Here is an 18,104-nt window from a genome sequence, read left to right as displayed (position 1 = left end):
GCCACTACCCTAGACCGATCCAATTCTTAAAGTACTCAGTAGGTTTTACTTGTACCTTGTATATGTTAAAAATTCCACTGAAATGTTACAAATATTCAATTAATAAACTCAATTATACCTATATATTAATGTGAAAATATTACTTTAAATCTTGAATCCGTCTCTTTTTATCGTACCCCTACCACCCTCACACCCTATCGACGGTTCTTGTTTGTTTTTTTCTGAGTATACAGGTCATTTCTTGAACTTCACAAAAGCCCTTTAATTTTTCTTGTACATATAAATATCACACATAACAAACACTACTTCTCATTATAAAAACTAACCAACCCGGCCCTTTTCTTTAATTAAATCTTTGATTTCTCTTCTTTCTTCATTTTCATTTTCTTCTTGTTTATTGTCAAGAAGAAGATTTTAAATATGGGGAATGACTTGTTGCCTTTGTTGACTATGGTGATTGTACAATTAGGGTATGCAGGGATGAATATTATTTCAAAGCTTGCAATGGATTCAGGCATGAACCCTTTTGTTCATGTAGCTTACAGACAAATATTTGCTACCATTGCAATTGCACCATTTGCATATTTCTTGGAAAGGTACAAACTTTATCTACAGTCTGTACCATTTATGGCTTCTATTTTCCATCTCTTTTTCCAAGAATTTTTTAAAGCTTAAAAATTGCATGCATATTATTTTGGTTGGGTGATTTTTTCATGACTTTTTTTTTTTATTTTTGGAACCATGCAAATGGTTCACGAAATAGACATGGCTTAACTAGCTTACTTCTTCATTTTCACCTTCTTTATGCCTAAAATCTTGCATTTTCTTGATCTTTTTCTTTTGGGGGGTTAAAAAGGTATGTATCTTTTTCATTGTGAAGGAGAAAGAAAATGGAAGAAACAAATTTACAACAAGATTTCATGTTAGGGGTATTATTAGGTTGATTAATATTCTTTGTTATTTCGTACAATTATTTTTATTTTGTTATCTACTATAGTTTAGCCAGAAATATAATCACATAACGCTAGGAAAATGATATATAGCAACTAATCATTTTTTTGTTGTACAAAATATTTTTGCTTTGGACACTAATTTGGATTACGTACGTTTTTTTTCTTTTTTCTTTCTATTTTCATCTAATATTTGAAGTGGGATTTTACGTATATGTTTTGTGCAGAAAAACAAGGCCAAAGTTAACTCCATCCATCCTTTTCCAGATTTTCTTGTGCTCTATTTTTGGGTGAGTCACTCATTCAACTTTAATTTCTAATGAAATGAAATTGTAAAAAGTAAAAATCTGATGAAAGGCTCAATTGATATGATTTTTCAGGGTTAGTATGAACCAAATAACATACTTTGTTGGCCTCAAGAATACAACTCCAACTATTTCATGTGCTTTGTCAAATCTAACCCCAGCTGTCACTTTTCTTCTAGCTATCCCCTTTGGGTAATCATCATCATCACCTCATTAGGTACTTTGATTAATTAATTACTCGTTGAAATTTCGAGATTCAAACTTGTAAATTTTGACAGGCTAGAAAGAGTGGGACTTGGGAGTAAAGCAGGACAAGCAAAAATGTTAGGAACAATATTATGTGTTGGTGGTGCTATGTTATTGTCATTTTACCATGGATCTATTGTTCCAATTGATCAACCAAATATCCATTGGAAATATGCACAAGACATGACACAAAATAAAAGCACCACAACCCATGGAAATTTCATATTAGGCCCTTTTCTACTCATTATTAGTGCTGTTTCTTGGGGAATTTGGTCTATCCTTCAGGTAACAAATTTTATTTTCATCAATATTTTAATTTTTACTATTCAATAGATATGTCATTATTATAATTATTATTATTTTTGGTCAGGCAAAACTAAGTATGGTGTATGCAGCTCCTTATTCTAGCTCAGCTTTGATGTGTCTAATGGCTAGTTTTCAATGTGTGATTGTTGGAATTTGCTTTGATCATAATATATCTGATTGGTCTTTGAGCCATAGCATCAGAGCTGTCTCTTCTATTTACTCGGTACGTATTTAATTTATATACACTATAACAAGTTATTTTAAAAAATATGACTAATTAATAACGCGTTATTTTAATTTAAATTTACAGGGAGTGGTGTGCACTGCATTAGCTTACTGCTTAATGTCATGGTGCATAGAAAGAAAAGGTCCATTGTATGTTTCAGTATTCAATCCATTATTGCTAGTAATTGTAGCAATTCTCAGCTGGGGTGTGCTTCAAGAGAAAATCTACATCGGAACGTAAGTTAATAATTAAATTAAAATGTACATATTCATCGTCATTATTTGGACTAATTAATTAATTAATGTGTATTTTTGGTAATTAATTATTTTTCAGGGTTATAGGGTCAATTCTGATAGTATTGGGACTTTATGGAGTACTTTGGGGAAAAAATAACGAGTTGAAGCTTCCAATAGAATTTGATGAAGAAATTGGTGATATTGAAAAAGAAAAACAGAAAAAGGACATGGAAATGCAGTTGCAGCATTAAAAATGCATGGACTTTATCAAGTAGTTGTAGAAGAATGTTATTTAGCTGAGCAACTTTGTTGTATCATTACCATTTTTCTTAATGACCTCTTTTCATTGTTATATCTTGATACATTCAAAAAAAAAAAAAAATAGAACAAATTAAAAATCAATAATTTAAAAGGTCTTATGAGACTTTTTAAATTTCGAGATTCAAATCAAGGTTATTTTTTATCATAAGTTTTTCAAACATTTTGAATTATCAATTATTATGACTTGTAGTACTATTTACGTAGTTTACAAATACAGGAATTTCTTTTTTAAAAAATTAAAGATTCTATAAATAAATTTTCAATTAAACTTAAATTATTTAACGATGATAAAATGAAAAGTGACGAATAAATCGGAACGGAGGAAGTAAAATTTAGACTTTGGTTTTGTTTGTCACAAGACCAATTTCTTTTCCACGTGGTTTAAGCCATGATTGTTTGCTTATATGCTTTGATACAGTTTCTTAATTACTAATTCGATTCATTTGATTATAATTATAACATGTACTCGAATTGAGAATTTATTTGCTTAGAAAATTATCAGGTACACATATTATTATGTCTTGATGTTTTGCTTTCAATTTTGTGTGATATCATCTACCTTTTTTTTTTATATATATATATATATAGTTTGCAAATACTCTGAACAGCTCACAATATCTCATACTATATTTTTATCACATTAATATGTACTCTTACTTTAATTTTCAGTCAGATATTTTCTCTTTTTATTTTTTGATTGTCATAACTTTCTTTTTTAGAGTTAAAAGATAATAATTTTGGTTATCATTTTATGATATATTTTTTCGTTATATTGATATGTAAATAATTTGATTTATAATACATTTTGCATAGTTTTGAAATATCTAAATTTTTGTTTAAAATATCGAATTAACGTAATCAAATTTAACTTTAAAATTCGATCAAATTATTTTCGAAAAATGCAACATAACAATTAAAATGGACATAGAAAATAATACTAAACAATAACTTTGGTGCATAAAAAAAGATTAAAAAGATTTTTGATCATGTGGTCATAAATTAAAGTTATCTCAAATGTACAAAATTGTCCTCTGATCTTGTGGCCTTAAACATGCCATGTGGAAAGTTATTACAAAAAAAAAATGTCATTCTTTTTAGATAAATTAAAAATAAAAGAAGGTCATTCTTTTTTAAACGAATGGAGTAATCTTTTTTTCAAAATTTCTAATTTAAGCTTAAACAACCTCATATTTATATCAACCATCAACCAACATAAATACCCAACAATCAATAACTACCAACTTTATAATGATAAGATCCCTCAACAACAACTTTTTCTCCTCCGAATTCATTTTTTTTAAAGTCAAATTTCATATATACGACTCATATTGAAAACGTTCATTTATCGAGCATGTATCATCATTATGTATAATAATAATCGATAAATAATACTATATAATAGTATTTAAAAAATGGCAAGGGTAATAATAGCATATAATATCTTGTATATAACATCTAATTTATAACATCACTTAACTATTTATTATGTGATATTATTTTTTTAGAGCAAAATTTGTTGATTGCTTAAAGTAAATTAGTTGAATAATTTTACGAATTTTAGAAATCAAGAGAGGTGATCCGTAAACTATATTTTGTACATAAATATCATTTATAAAAATTACAAGAATACAATTTAATATTCAAAAAATTTCAACCCAAATACTCTAATATATGGTGAAAAGCATAATAAAAGAGAATCCAAATCTGTAACTTAATATTTGAAAATTAAGTTACCTATTTCCCAAAAAAAAAAAAAAAAAAACTTAATATTTGAAAACTCAAAATCGCGACAATTTATTAGGACTGACATTAAAATACGTGAGGCTTTCGCTAAAACAAGAAGAGAACCTCCAAAATTGCCCATTTCTTGTCAATTATACAAAGGGCAGTCTTTTTTCTAGATCCACTGCCCTCTCTCTCTCTCTCTGTGATTCCTTCTTCATCACCGTAAGATCTCTCTTCTCTATTGCATTTGAATTACATCTATATTTCACACACACGTCGTTCGGTTCTTAACAATTGATTTGACAAAGTTGATGTATGTATCTCTTTATTGATTGAAAAGTTTGTTGAATGGGAGATCTGGATTTTGGCTTTTTGGATCTGGGAATTTGATAAAGTTTTCATCTTTCTTTGATTTCTTGTATTTTTATTCTACTGATTTGATCTCCGTATGCTTTTTTGATCTGGGTTCTTCTTCTTTTTGGATCTTGATTTGGGTTCTTCTTCTTTTTGACGAACGGATCCGGATTTTATTAGTTATGCCATTGCCCAAGATCCGATTTTAGTAGAGGGGTTCTTGATTCTTTTGATTGTTAAACTTGTTGCTACTAGATCTCACGATGAATAAAGGATTATTGAAATTTATGATGAAATCTTCTGATACATCAAATGTATTGAAATGACGGATGAGATCAGTATGTTAAGAGGAGTACCACGCCATAATTTGGATTTATGTTGGCTTAAGATCATAATTTTGTATTGTGCATTTATGTAACCTCTTGATTCAATAAAATATGTTGTCTTAAGCTTGATTGGTAGGTGAATGTGTGTGGTAATTGAATCTTAATTTTGGTCCAACAGGCATTGACAAAGATGGGTTTATCATTCGGGAAGCTTTTCAGTCGGCTGTTTGCCAAGAAGGAGATGCGTATTCTGATGGTTGGTCTTGATGCAGCTGGTAAAACCACCATATTGTACAAGCTCAAGCTGGGAGAGATTGTTACCACCATTCCTACCATTGGTAATTTATGTTGTGTCTACTATACATGTTTTATTGATTGCAGAACTGATAGATGCCTATTATCCTAGCATTGTCATTGTGTTTTTGTAATTGGCAGTTTCTGCCAAAACATCTGTATGTTATACCTACAGTTTAAGCTACAGCCTTAAGTATCCAAGTGAATACAAAGCATCCTAAGAACATGTGCAAGATACCTGCCATCACCAAAACATCCATCGCCCAATCATAGTATTGCAGAGTTTCCTTGCAATAGCCTCCAATGAAATGCTATATAGTAGTAGAGCTTGTTGAACACATTGGTTTAACCACCAATTAAATTCCAAACTAGCGAAGTCAACAGTCGAAACTACCTTCTGGTCTGCAAAATTTATTACTTTAATAAGAAGCTATCAACTGTGCTCCCAGAAAGAAAAAGTCTAACTGATTCTTCAGCAATATACTCGCTAGGACTCCTCTTCTGCAGACTGAACCTAGTAGCAAATGAAAAGCAGCACTGTCTAACTTCAGGTACTAATCTTGTATGACCAGTTGTAAAACTGTAAAGAGAGCTTAGGTTCAACCAGCGACATAGAAAACACTTTTTCATAAGGTTAAAAGGGTCCCATATCCTTCGTTAGTCATTTTCTTCAGCAAACTATAGATATAAGAAACATCCCAAACTTTTTTTGATAATTCAGAGCATGCCAAACTTCCATCCTCAGCATGTACTAAGATATAAGGAACCCCTCAAGACGTTTGTTGATAAATCAGGGCACAGAAAGCAATTCTGCAGCTACCGGGCAAGGGTGCATCACTTTTTACATGAATGACTGGCTTGTCTTTTGTAAATTGTTACATAAATTTGTCCTATGTTCTGCTTCATTATATATTTAATAATATAGATGCAATTGCTGCTGCAAACAGCTATGCGCCACAATTATGTCCTCTTTTTTTTAGCAGCATGGTTTGTTCTGCTGACACACGTTTGTCTTATTTGTGCTGATTCAAGCTATTGCTCTTAATGTTATCTGCAATAACTCTTTCTTTATCAGGATTCAATGTGGAGACTGTTGAGTACAAGAACATAAGCTTCACCGTCTGGGATGTCGGGGGTCAGGACAAGGTACTTAGTGCCTTAAAACAAAGTACTATGCTCTTTTCAGTATCTGACATTAAAAGATGATTGCAAGTTCTTCTACTTTGAGTTTGGCTGACTTCATACTGACCTTACTTCAAGCTGCGAGTTATAGAAAGAGCATTTCTGGTTTTGGAATTATATTTTCTTTCTATTATTAGTTTTCAAATTCACCATGCCTATTTTTCCGATTTTTTTGCAAAATGTTCGTACCCACCAGCCACCCAGAATAACAGAAATATAAAACAAAGAAATGATCTTTTCTTCTGTTCATTGACTTCTAGCGTTCTTTGCTGCTGTCAAGTACATACTTATCTGGAATCTGCAGTCATGCAATGACTTCTTTCGGATATTGACTTACTTTATGTTGTCTGTTGTTCCTTGTCAATTTTTTGGCACTTCCAGATCAGACCATTGTGGAGGCATTACTTCCAAAACACACAAGGACTTATCTTTGTGGTTGATAGTAATGATCGTGATCGTGTTGTTGAGGCCAGAGACGAGCTGCATCGGATGTTGAATGAGGTATGCAACACACCTCTCATTCTCTATCGGTTAAGATTATATTGTGTCTTGGGGTGGCCCATGTCTGGTGCAATACACAAGATGCATCCAGAATAGGCCCATGGAGCACTTGAAAGTCTGAAATGATCTGTATTTACTATTTACCAACTTTCTGTTCTAGTTAACTTATAGTTGGTTCTTTTTCACTCATACCCTATTTTGAATAAATTTTGCAATGTATGCATAGGATGAACTGAGAGATGCTGTGCTGCTTGTGTTTGCTAACAAGCAAGATCTTCCAAATGCTATGAATGCTGCTGAGATCACTGACAAGCTTGGTTTGCACTCCCTCCGTCAACGTCACTGGTATGTACTATTTTGTATTTTCTTATTAGTATGATATCAAATTATATGTGCTTGTTGAGCATGGTGCTGGCGATTGAAATGGGCTTGCATGTGCTACCAAATGCTTAATATATGACTTTGTATTACAGGTACATTCAGAGCACATGTGCTACCTCTGGAGAAGGGTTGTATGAGGGGCTTGACTGGCTCTCAAACAACATTGCAAACAAGGTATGGGAGTGAGGCATATCGTATTAGATTTTATTTGACACTTTAATTTTGCTCTAATCTTCCAATGACCTTGTTTTTGCAGGGTTGAACACGAGATCCATGATTTTTGCAGCTATATTTTCGTCAATATAGACTTCAAACAATGTCTAGAGCACTTGTGCACCTGCTGAATGGATCCACTTATCACTATTTTTTATTTCAGTACATTTTCATTTCTTTAAAAGAATGTTGCTTTACAGTAATTTTAGTTGAATTCATGTAATATTTTACATTCTGGGTTTACATATTCTCAATGACTCTGCTTTCGATATTTTGTTTTAATTAAGACTTGAGATTCCCTCCCAGTCTTCGTTGGTTTTAGTTAATGCTGCTTTTCGATACTGCTGGAGTTTGAACTATTTTGTTTGGTTAAGAAGTTTAGGCCTCCACAACTTTATATCAAAAATGTTGTTGATTTAAGTCGTCTGTAGCCCCTTGTCTGCATGATTCATTTAGACATCTCAACTAGGGCTTGTATCTATGGAATACCTATACCCCTTAAAATTGATATCTATTTGACAATTTTTGACAATCAGCAAAATATATGAGATGTGTGTGTGTACCGCACTCGCTATGACATGGTAGTAACATGGCAAATTAATGAATTAAATGATGACACATGGCATTTGAATCCAAAAATCAATTAAAAAATGATATTCTAAAAAATAACTATTTTGGTTTATTTACTAACTAAAAAGAAATAAAAAGAATTTTCCAAAAAACTACCAACCAATAAAATGATGACACGTGATTTGAGTTCAATTTTTTTAAAAAGCTCTATTTAATAATTTAGAAATAATTTTATATTTTTTTTCTTTAACCCCCCGCCAAACCCATTTCCTCTTAACCGGCGCCGGTAGCAATTACGACGCCAACAAATCATCGCCTTACCTCTTTCTTCTCCTTCATTCATTTTTATTCCTTTCATCGGCATAAGCATTGCATCACCTTTGTGGCTTTGGTTGTGGAATGATTATGATCATAACATTTTTTGATAACAAATAATTCGCCGGATCAATATTTGAGACATAGATCTACATAAGAAAAAAGAAAAAAAGCAAGAGAAGAACCATAAAGTGTGAGAGAAAGAGAGAGGGGCAGGGAATGGGGTGGGTTGTGCCTGTGCATAACAAAATTGATGAAAATGGTGGATGAGGAATCGAGCATAATTATACATTAGGGAATATTGGGATGCAGTGGAAGAAGACAACTCTTTCTTCCTTTTTTTTTTTAATTATTTCCTTTTTAAAAAAATATTAATTTTGGTGTAAAAGTTAATAATAAAAAAATATTTTGGTACCTTTACGCGCGTAAAAAGAGTAAATCACACGTTTATTAACATGTCAGCATTTTGTGTCAAATAGACATGACTTTTGAACCATTGATGCGTTCAATAGGGATATTCTATAGTTGTCTAAGTGAAGTATGCGAACAACTTTGAAGGGTTTCATATGATTTAAGCCAAATGTTATTTAATAGGAGTATTTTTTTAGTCTTCTAAATCCGACTTGTGGGGGGATTTTACTAGTTTAATCAGTTGGCTACTTCCTTTTACCTAGTTGGTGAGAGGTTGGATCTCCACCTGCAGACGAATCAATAGTAGGAAAGCTCCTGTTAAAGCAATCCGCATGAAATAGAGAATGGACACCCCAACCCCCTCTATTTTAGACTCTACTCTTCATTTTTAGAAAGTTTTCACTTTTTTAATATTTTATTATTACTTTCTAATTAACATATTATTTTACATATAATATCATTGATTAAATATCTAATATTCATAATTATTTTTAAATGTAACATAATATTTTTAAAAATAGATTATTTATATATATTACTTTCATCCCAAATTAAAATATTTTGATTTTTTTTCTTCTAATTTTAGTCAATAATATAATTTTATTTTATTATTAATTTTCACTATAAAGAATGAACAAAATTAAAATGATAAGATGAAAACTTTAATTTATAATTACATACATAACATAATAATTTAAATATAAACATAATACAATACATAACATAACAATTAATTTATCATAATAATAATTTAATAATTCGGTAGGTCGATTTTTCATATTTAACACTAATCAGAAAAAAAATTATGGTATGATGGTAGATAAAAATCTCCGATTTGAATAATTTTTTAGCTAGACATAAAAGTTAAGAAAAAATACTCATTTTGAACTACATAATGCATTAATAGAACATTTATGGAGCTACATAATAATTTTGAAAGTTGAGTGTCTATATAATTATATTTCGCTTTTATATGAATCTGTTCATTAATTTGTACATTATATAATATTTTCTTGCAATTTATGTTATTTAAAAATTTAAAATAAAATATAATTTTTATACTAAATAAAAAATTTTAAAAAATAAACATGAAAATTATATAAAATAATTATTTAGAAAAAAAAGAAAAAATTTATATTATGAAATAAGAAAATAAGCTAATCTAATCTCAAGTAATTAGCTTATTTTTATATATATATATATATATATATATATTTGTCACGCAAAATATATATGTTCTGTTTTTACTTATGCTTATCCTTAATGCCCATTCTTCATTCTTCTCCATAGTTCAATCTCTTGGTTGAATTTCTTGGGAATTTTGTGTTCCATAAAACCATGAAGAATCACAACTTAGGAAAACATTTGGGGTCACAATGTGTTTACAACAATTTTAACCTATTCAATTTATAATATTACACCAACTTTATTATTTACGTTAGTAAAAGAATCAAATTCCCTAAATAGAGTATTTGAAAATTCAAAAATTGTGACAATTTAATAATAGGGTTGACATTAAAATATTAGAGGCTTCTAAAACAACAAGAGAACATCCAAAGGTTCCCATTTCTTGTCAATTATACAAAGGGCAGTCTTTTTCTAGATCTACTGCCCTCTCTCTCTCTCTCTCTTTGATTCCTTCTTCATCATTGTAAGATCTCTCTTTCCCCCGTTGAATTACATCTCTCTTTCACACACACACACACACGTCGATTTGGTTCATAACAATTGATTTTGACAAAGTTTATGTATCTCTTTCTTCATTGAAAAGTTTACTGAATTGGAGATCTGGAATTTGGCCTTTTAGATCTGGGAATTTGATAAAGTTTTCATCTTTCTTTGATTTCTTGTATTTTTATGTATGCTTTTTTGATTTGGGTTCTTCTTTCTTTTTGGATTTTGATTTGGGTTCTTCTTCTTCTGGATCCGAATTTTTATTAGTTATGTTAGTAAGCAGGATCTGATTGGTCCTCGATTCTCTCGATTTTTAAACCTGTTACGATGGATCTCTCATGGATAATTGAAATTTATGATGAGATCTTTTGAAAAGGATCCAACAGTTGTTTTTTTTGATACATCTAATGCATCGAAAATGAAGCCTGAAGATCAGACACCATAATTTGGATTTTTGTTGGCTTGAGATCATAATTTTGTTCATGATTGTGCATTTATGTAACCTAATCTGTTGGCTTAAGCTTAACGGGTGAATTTGTGTGGTAATTTGAATCTTAATTTTGGTCCTGACAGGCATTGAAAAAAGATGGGTTTATCATTCGGGAAGCTTTTCAGCCGGCTGTTTGCCAAGAAGGAGATGCGTATTCTGATGGTTGGTCTTGATGCAGCTGGTAAAACCACCATATTGTACAAGCTCAAGCTGGGAGAGATTGTTACCACTATTCCTACCATTGGTAATTTATCTTGTGTGTTGTACTATACATGTTTTATTGCTTGCAGGACTGATATATCGCTATTGTCGTATCACTGTCATTGTGTTTTTGTTATGAGTAGTTTCTGCCTAAACATCTATATATAAAACACACAATTTAAGCTACACCCTTAAGTATCCTGAAGTACCCACGTGAACACAAATCATCCTTAGAATTTCGTAAGTGAGCTGGCTTCATCCCTCCATTACACACTTTTGATATGAACAATGGAAGTCATGTACAAGACACACGCCATCCCCACAACATCCGTTGCCCGATCATAGTATTGCAGAGTTTCTGCAGTAGTCTCCAATGGAATACTATATAGTAGTAGAGCTTGTTGAACACATTGATTTTAACCACCAATTAAATTCCAAACCAGACAAGCCACCAATCAAAACTATTTTGTTGTCAGAAAAATTTATTACTTTAAACAGAAGCTATCAACTATGACCCCAGAAAAATACAAATCTAACTGATTCTTCAGCAATATACTTGCTAGCATTCCTTCTTTCTGCAGACTGACATTATCTCACTAGAACCTAGTGGCAAATCAAAATCGCACCGTCTAACTGCAGGGATAACCTTCTATGACCAGTTTTAAAACTGTAAAGAGAGCTTAACTTCAAACAGCGACATAGAAAACACTTGGTCATAAGGTTTCGTTGGTCATTTTCTTCAGCAAACTATATATTTAAGAGATTTACCGAATATTTGTTGATGATTCAGAGCATGCCAAACTTCCATCTTCAGCATGTAGTAATATATAAGAAACCCTTCAAGACGTCTGATGTTCTGTTTCATTATATATTTAATAATCTAGATGCAATTGCTGCTGCAAACAGCTATGCACCACAATTATGTCCTCTTTTTTTAGCAGCATGGTTGTTCTGCTGACACGTCTGTCTTATTTGGAGTGATTCAAGCTACTGCTCTTAATGTTATTTGCAACAACTCTTTGTTTATCAGGATTCAATGTGGAGACCGTTGAATACAAGAACATAAGCTTCACTGTCTGGGATGTCGGGGGTCAGGACAAGGTACTTAGTGTCTTAAACCAAAGTGCTATGCTCTTTTCAGTATCTGATATGAGAAGATGATTGCAAGTTCTTCTACTTTGAGTTTGGCTGACTTCACACTAACCTTACTTAAACTTGCAAGTTATAGAAAGAGCATTTGTGGTTTTGGAATTATATTTTCTTTCTCTTACTAGTATTTCAGATTCATCATGCTTATTTTTCTAATTTTTCACTAAATGTTCATAATCACCAGAATAACAGAAATATAAAACCAAGATATGATATTTTGTTCTGTATCATTCTAAATGTAGCGTGCTCTGCTGCTATCAAGTACATAGTTATCTAAAATCTGCAGATATGCAATGACTTGTATGGCATGTCTTTCGGATATTGACATACTTATTGTCCTCTGTTGTTCCTTGTCAATTTTCTTGCACTTCCAGATCAGACCATTGTGGAGGCATTACTTCCAAAACACACAAGGACTTATCTTTGTGGTTGATAGTAATGATCGTGATCGTGTTGTTGAGGCTAGGGATGAGCTGCATCGCATGTTGAATGAGGTATGCAGCACGCACCCTCGTTCTTTCATTTAAGATTATATTGTGTCTTGGGGAGGCCCATGTCTGGTGGTGCATACACAAGATACATCCGGAAATGGGCCCGTGGGGCACTTGAAAGTCTGAAATGATCTGTATAGCAACTTTCTGTTCTTAGTTAGCATCTTGGAGTTGGTTCCTTTCACTCATACTTTATTTTGAATGAATTTTGCAATTTATGCATAGGATGAACTGAGGGATGCTGTGCTGCTTGTGTTTGCCAACAAGCAAGATCTTCCAAATGCTATGAATGCTGCTGAGATTACCGACAAGCTTGGTTTGCACTCCCTCCGTCAGCGTCACTGGTATGTACTATTTTGTGTTACCTTATTTGTAAGATGTTCAAGTATATGTGCTTATTTAGCATGGTGCTGGAGATTGATAGGGCTTGTATGTGCTACCAAATGCTGAATCTATGACTTTCTATAACAGGTACATTCAGAGCACATGTGCTACCTCTGGAGAAGGGTTGTATGAGGGGCTTGACTGGCTCTCAAACAACATTGCAAACAAGGTATGGAGCCATTATCAGATTAGCTTTAATTTGATTCTTAAATTTGCTCTAATCATCCAATGACCTTGTTTTTGCAGGGTTGAACATGAGATCCAAGATTTTTGCAGCTATATTTTTGTCAATATAGACTTCAACAATGTCTAGAACACTTGTGCACCATGCGAGATGGATCCACTTATCAGTATTATTTTTTTTTTCAGTACATTTTCCTTTCTTTAAAAGAATGTTGCTTTACAGTAACTTTAGTTGAATTCATGTAATATTTTATACTCTGGGTTTACATATTCTCAATGACTCTGCTTTTGGCATTTTGTTTTAACTAAAGACTTGATGTTCTCGCCCAGTGTTCGTATGTTTTAGTTAGTGAAGCTTTTCTATACTGATGGTGAGCAGGTCTTTACTATATCTTGTGCTATCTCAACTAACCAAAATTTCAGTTGGAACTTTTTGTTTGGTTAAGTATAGGCCTTGCAAAGTCTAACTCTATAACAAATGACGTTCAATAATGTCTAAGCTTTCTGAGCATCTGATATAACTTTAACAAACACGAAACTGCTAGTGTCTGATCTGCCGTCAACCTGAATTAGTTCGACTCTGAATAATCGTATGACATTACTTGTGCACTTACCCATCAAATCATCCAGTGTAACCTCATTTTTGTTGTTGTTGTACTCTTGATTGTGTATATATTTTGGCCATCATATTTACCCTCATATATCAATAGCATAGAAAGCTTGTCTTCCACTTTGGTAGGATTCTAGCAATAGCACAACACCTTCCTAAAACTTCCCATTGTTAGCATTTATACTCTATAATTTAATCTAATCCCCCGCTTACTTCATTTTACTTTTATATGAGTTGTGTCTTAAATTATCCTTAATACTCATTCTTCTCCATAATTCAAACTTTTGGTCGACTTGCTCGTAATTAACACAAAATCGTACAGATGTTCTATAGAAGCATGATATGAATTCAATCACAACTTGGAAAAACATTTGGGCTCGCAATGTGTTTACAACAATTTAACCTATTCAATTTGTGAGATTACACCAACTTTTTAGTCCCAACAAGAGCATATAGAAAATAGGAGATACGTATACAAACCAAATAAACAGAAATAATTCTAATCTACAAATTTAAAACTTTATTAGTCCTAGTTTCATGGTTATCTGACCAGAAAGAATGAAATGGTAAAGTACGTTGACACCAGTTCCAAAGAAGTGTGCATCGGTTCTCTTTATCTTAGAACACGGTTTGAGCTTAAGAAAAAATTTTCTTCGCCCGCAATAGTAGAATGTAGTGTTCCACCAGCCCAACCATTGTTTAATGGACGACCAGCAGCACGACCTGGATCTCCCCCTACCACTCGAGTGCCCTCAACTTGTTTTTCATATTCAGGAAGGCCCTTTGCCTTCCTCTCTTTCCTTCGTTGCCTCTCCTCGTCTCTTTCTTTCCTCAGCCATCTCTCTACTGTCCTCTGTATATCCAGGTAGAACAACCATGCAAAGTCCAAATGAGATAAATTGCCACAGTATATATCATATGATTCAGTCATAATGTCCAGGTATTAGATAAAATCAGATCATCTATCGATGTGGACCTCTAGCTAAGAGTATGAGAGGAAACATGTTTGAGTTTCAAAGAAAACCCGAATGAGGTTCTATTTTGGATTTCACATTTTCTTAATACACCAGAACTTACCATTAGTGATAAATTGCTGATCTGCTTCACCCTATCCATTGGCATTGCTAATTGCAGCTTCCCATGAGCCACATAAATCTGCAAATAAAACAATTATTCTAACCATCAGTTTGTTAATTTTTTAAGAAGCTAATCCTTAACTTTTCGAGGAATCCTTCAAAGGAACAAATGCAAACTTGAAAAGGGATGTAAGTATGATGATATTGGGTTATGCATGTTCTGATTCTCAATTTCTAAAAATTACTTCAATTGGGTTGTCTCAGACCTTCTAATAGGTATTTATCTCAAGATCCAAAGATAAAGCAAGAGGTAAGTAAGATCAGCTCTTACTAAATGAGAAGGCCAATTCTCAAGACCATCAAAAATGTGTGTTGCATAAATTATTGTAGCGCCTCGCTCTTCACATTCTTTGATCAGAAATTTCAAAAGATCAGCCCTTGCAAGAACATCTAGATCAACTGTTATCTCATCGAGAAGTAGTACCTAGACAAGCAGGGTTCTATCTTGTGTCAACATTTTCTTCAAGTAATCTGTAACAGTTAAAAGATAATGCTTTTCACTTGGTGAAGGTATTTACAGATATACCTTGAATGGTTTCAGAAGACCCATACATATCTGCACTCTTCTTCTTTGCCCATCGGATGATCTGTGCATTCTCCAGGACAGATCGATACCAAGAACCTTCATAAACATAAGATTAAGAATATTAACATATGCTGATTTAGTTGTTTGCATAAATGAGTTCACCACAATCAGCTTTTATCGAAGATAATTTACTGTAAAAGGTAACACCCGCCCGAAAAGGTTAAGAGGTTTAAACTTCCTTCCGTAGTTTGCCGTGCATGTTTGTGTGTATTGATTTATTCCCATTAGCAATTTTTATCATGGTACAAATTTAGAGCACTCCTACTTGTCATGAGAGACAGAATTCTGATTAAGCCTGGTAAATTAGTAAGAAGAATAAGAGAGATAATATTTCCAGGCTTTAGCATATGGTCGTCTATACCTTTATAAGTTTACATCAAACACTAGCAGAATATATGTTACATTCTTTTTGAGTTGCCCATGGGACTTTCTAGAATTTCAAGCATATAACAATTGCTCAGTTTTATCTGTACCTTAATTAGTTCGTCTCGTCTTTGTGGATCAGTTCCTGGAACCCCAAAAATCATTTTCTCAGCAGAAACATCCATTTGGATAGGCACCTCAAATCCAGCAAACGCAACTTCCCTCCTCCACTGCAAAACAGATAGCACAGCAGAACTTAGTTTTCTACTTCGGTAATCAATTTCCAAATTCACAAGTTCATTTAAAAGATGTCGCATGTTTGTCATTTCAGGAAACAGGTTTAATCAAGCGTAAACAAGATGTTAGCACTGTCATAGCATAGTACTTCTATAACTAAAATCTTCTTGAGAAGTACCATATTACATGTAGAAACTAGCAACAAATAAATGAGAGCCATGTTACAGAGATTGAATTTTAAAGCTGATTCCAAATAGAACTCCAACTAAGCAAGAACTTAACCTTTAGTTAAACATAACAGAAGAGCACTTAGTGCTGCTGGAATTTATTGAATTGTTACATAAGATGACACTACCAAGTTCCAAGACATGCAATTAACAAACTAAATAAGGTAACAGTCCTCAAAATATAATAAACTATGAAGAGATAGTGAAGGAGCAAAGCAAGAGAAGAGACACCTCTCCACCAAGATAACTGAGGTCTCCAGAAGCCGTCAAAGCAGTGTCATGAAATGCAGATCTTCCAAGCACTCTGACCATGTCTGGTTCTACCATATGCTTTCCTCCCAATATCTTCAGGATTGTAGTCTTCCCTATCAAAAGAACATGTCTCTCAGATCTCAATAAAACCTCCTATTAAGGGAATGCCTTAGGGCAAAAAATGTTTATACAGTGTTTGGTTGGCTATGTTTTCTACAATTTTCTAGCAAAATAAGCAAGATGACATCCTCTCCCTTTATGAAGGCAACTCATTTTTCTGTACAAATATGACAATTCTTACTCACCACAACAGACATCTAAACATTGTTGTCAACCTTTAACACTAAAAAAGAATATCTCAAAACACTATCCTTGTACCTTATCATGTACATTATACAATTATCCTGGGTTAGCACACCTTCTATATCTTATCAAATGGTGGAAACATCATTAAAAAAACAACTTCTTTTCCACGAAAAGACAATTTCGTCAACACCAAAGCCAAAAGGCACCCTAAAAATTCGGAATTGGGGATAGCAGGAACGAGAAACAAGTTTAAAACAACCCCTTTAGAATTCTTGATTATACTAAAGAGAGTAATTCAAATTTTCAATGTGCGGAATGGAAATAGAATTAGAACCTGCGCCATTAGATCCGACAAGAAGGCATCGATCACCAGGATAAAGGGTAAGGTTGAAATCATCTATCAAAGGGGTAGATCCGGGAGGCGGATGTCCATCTATACCAGGATAGGTGAACTTGAGATTGTTGATCTCTACTGATGGCTTTTTGTCCTTCACCGCCATAATCTTTCAACTGTTCGATGAAATGCGGCAGAGAAGTATAGTACAAATTCAGCTTGTGAGACAGATTATTATAGCAAGTACAAATTAATTATGCAAAGATACAAGATTCAGCCATGGCCACGTTCTTTGCTTATTTTCCACGTATATATACTTTCCCTTCCAACAACCATACTCGCAACTCGCCGACGGGCGGCAGAAATTCAATGGCCTTTATTTAATTGCACCGTTGGAAGCTTTTTTCTTTTATGTCTTTATTTTCTTTAAAATGTTGATTATAGATTTATACTATTTTATCTTAGTTAATAGGTAATAATTTTTTTATTTTGAAATCATAAATCCACTTCTAATTTTTTAAAAATTGTTCTTTCGTCATATTCAAATGAAAATGAGTATATCGATAATGAGAGATGAATGGTTAGTATCCCACTCCATCGAACCAGATATAGAAACAGA

The 18,104-nt window shown here is 32.9% G+C and overlaps 4 protein-coding genes across 6 annotated transcripts; 3 read left to right on the top strand and 1 right to left on the bottom strand.

The window, feature by feature from the left end:
• Positions 1-342: 342 nt before the first annotated feature.
• On the top strand, positions 343-2,630 carry LOC107030645 (WAT1-related protein At1g09380). The gene is made up of 7 exons (XM_015231913.2): positions 343-596; positions 1,178-1,240; positions 1,331-1,447; positions 1,534-1,786; positions 1,872-2,030; positions 2,118-2,269; positions 2,367-2,630. Exons 1-7 carry the CDS (start codon positions 421-423, stop codon positions 2,518-2,520), a joined length of 1,074 nt encoding a protein of 357 aa, XP_015087399.1. The 5' UTR covers positions 343-420; the 3' UTR covers positions 2,521-2,630.
• A 1,749-nt stretch (positions 2,631-4,379) lies between these two features.
• LOC107003323 (ADP-ribosylation factor 1) lies at positions 4,380-7,871 on the top strand. Its single transcript, XM_015201647.2, has 7 exons — positions 4,380-4,537; positions 5,174-5,333; positions 6,365-6,435; positions 6,853-6,972; positions 7,199-7,317; positions 7,446-7,527; positions 7,610-7,871. The coding sequence occupies exons 2-7, from the start codon at positions 5,186-5,188 to the stop codon at positions 7,613-7,615; spliced, it is 546 nt and encodes a 181-aa protein (XP_015057133.1). The 5' UTR covers positions 4,380-4,537; positions 5,174-5,185; the 3' UTR covers positions 7,616-7,871.
• A 2,488-nt stretch (positions 7,872-10,359) lies between these two features.
• Positions 10,360-13,763, top strand: LOC107003338 (ADP-ribosylation factor 1). Of its 3 annotated transcripts, none has more exons than XM_015201656.2 (7): positions 10,360-10,513; positions 11,110-11,270; positions 12,258-12,328; positions 12,751-12,870; positions 13,093-13,211; positions 13,339-13,420; positions 13,498-13,763. In XM_015201656.2, exons 2-7 carry the CDS (start codon positions 11,123-11,125, stop codon positions 13,501-13,503), a joined length of 546 nt encoding a protein of 181 aa, XP_015057142.1. In that variant the 5' UTR covers positions 10,360-10,513; positions 11,110-11,122; the 3' UTR covers positions 13,504-13,763. The 3 variants fall into 3 exon arrangements, with proteins under 3 accessions (XP_015057142.1, XP_027773454.1, XP_015057151.1); XM_027917653.1 differs by having other exon boundaries at positions 10,426-10,610; XM_015201665.1 differs by lacking the exon at positions 10,360-10,513 and adding an exon at positions 10,569-10,687.
• Positions 13,764-14,387: 624 nt separating this feature from the next.
• Positions 14,388-17,835, bottom strand: LOC107022294 (ABC transporter I family member 20). The gene is made up of 7 exons (XM_015222962.2): positions 17,486-17,835; positions 16,825-16,958; positions 16,240-16,359; positions 15,707-15,802; positions 15,452-15,604; positions 15,122-15,199; positions 14,388-14,897 (listed from the first exon to the last, which is right to left on the bottom strand). Exons 1-7 carry the CDS (start codon positions 17,649-17,651, stop codon positions 14,658-14,660), a joined length of 987 nt encoding a protein of 328 aa, XP_015078448.1. The 5' UTR covers positions 17,652-17,835; the 3' UTR covers positions 14,388-14,657.
• Positions 17,836-18,104: the final 269 nt, after the last annotated feature.

This window comes from Solanum pennellii, chromosome 1 (genome assembly GCF_001406875.1).
Source record: "Solanum pennellii chromosome 1, SPENNV200".
NCBI classification, from domain to species: Eukaryota; Viridiplantae; Streptophyta; class Magnoliopsida; order Solanales; family Solanaceae; genus Solanum; species Solanum pennellii.
Note: the sequence above shows the minus strand (reverse complement) of the source record. Positions and strands in the feature narration are given on the sequence as shown.